This window comes from Zeus faber (assembly GCF_960531495.2).
Source record: "Zeus faber genome assembly, chromosome: 15".
In the NCBI taxonomy this organism is placed as follows: domain Eukaryota; kingdom Metazoa; phylum Chordata; class Actinopteri; order Zeiformes; family Zeidae; genus Zeus; species Zeus faber.
This window is the reverse complement of record NC_137194.1, coordinates 323,825-325,000: the sequence shown is the minus strand read 5'-3', so window position 1 is coordinate 325,000 and position 1,176 is coordinate 323,825. Positions and strand designations below refer to the sequence as shown.

The window sequence follows — 1,176 nt, the reverse complement described above, 5'->3', positions numbered from 1 at the left end:
AACTGAACTGGTACCGGACGTCCACGCTGGGGCACCGCGGGGTCCCTGCCGCCTCCTACGGTCGCATGTACTCGCACGCGTCGGGCGCCAGCGGCTCCCTGTCGCAGCCCGCCTCCCGCTACTCCTCCCGGGAGCATCTGGACTCTCTGGCTCGGAGACAGCTGTCCCGTGACCCGCTGGGGAGGCCGGCGGTGGGCGGATCCAGGGACAACCTGGACCTCTTACCCAGGAGGAGAGAGCCGGGGCCGGGGCAGGGGGCGGGAGGAGGCCCGGGGGGTCTAGGGCTGGACCACCAGCGGGTGTCATCCTCCAGGGAAAACCTTGCGGGTTCTAAGGACAGACTGGACTATCACCACACGGCCAGCGCCCATGCCTCGCACGAGGACCTGAGTGGGAACGGCGTGGCGGAGGTCTACCTGGGAGGCTCCCGCTCCCAGCTCAACACGCTGACGCGTCGACAGGCCTCATCGCGGGAGAACCTGGGTGGGGCGCAGATGAGCAGCAGGTCCAGGGAGCAGCTGGAGACCAACGGAGGGAGCGGGGGCGCGTCCCAGTCGCAGCCCTGCCGCGAGTGGCTCCGCACGCTGCCCCCCCGCCAGGCATCCCACCCGGACCAGCCCCCCGCCTCTCCTCCCCCGCCCATCTCAGAGGAGCCCCAGCAGGAGCAGCTGCCGCCGGGCGCTCGTGTCAGGGGACGCCTGGATTCCGCGCCCCCATGTAGGTATCCAGGCGCCCCCACGGCCGCCCAGCTAACAGGCTCCAACCTGAACCCCCTGAACCGCCAGCCCTCCAGCGAGCACCTAGACATCCTGTCGTCCATCTTGGCATCTTTCAGTTCCTCGGTCTTGACTCCTCCCCCTGCCTCGGCCTTGCACCCCCTTGGAGCCAACGGCTCAGCTCACGGCCCCTCCCCCTCCCCGCCTCACTCCATCACGTCCCACAGCATCTCCGAAGTCTCCCCCGACTCCGAGTAAGTTCCACTCCATCGCCCTTTCTCCTCTTTCCGTTCCTCATCTCACGGCCTCCCTTCCCGTTACTGTCGTCTCCGACTTCCTGTTTTGTTTTCTGCTCTGAATCACTTCTTTTGCACAGTGGTTGATGTACAACCTTTAAAACCTTGTCTTTGCCCCCCCCTCTCTTCCCTTCAGAGCCAACAGAAGTGAAGGCCAGTCTTGA

At 66.1% G+C, this 1,176-nt stretch overlaps 1 protein-coding gene across 1 annotated transcript in view; it reads left to right on the top strand.

Annotated features, from left to right (window-relative positions):
* The window catches only part of celsr3 (cadherin, EGF LAG seven-pass G-type receptor 3), a gene marked incomplete at both ends in the record, with an annotated part of 120,428 nt that extends 119,252 nt beyond the window's left edge, over nucleotides 1-1,176 (top strand). Inside the window, 2 exons of the mRNA XM_080014470.1 lie at nucleotides 1-970; nucleotides 1,149-1,176. The exon at nucleotides 1-970 is cut by the window's left edge and continues 72 nt beyond it. Of these exons, the coding sequence (XP_079870596.1) occupies nucleotides 1-970; nucleotides 1,149-1,176 (998 nt within the window). The remainder of the gene's footprint in view (nucleotides 971-1,148) is intronic.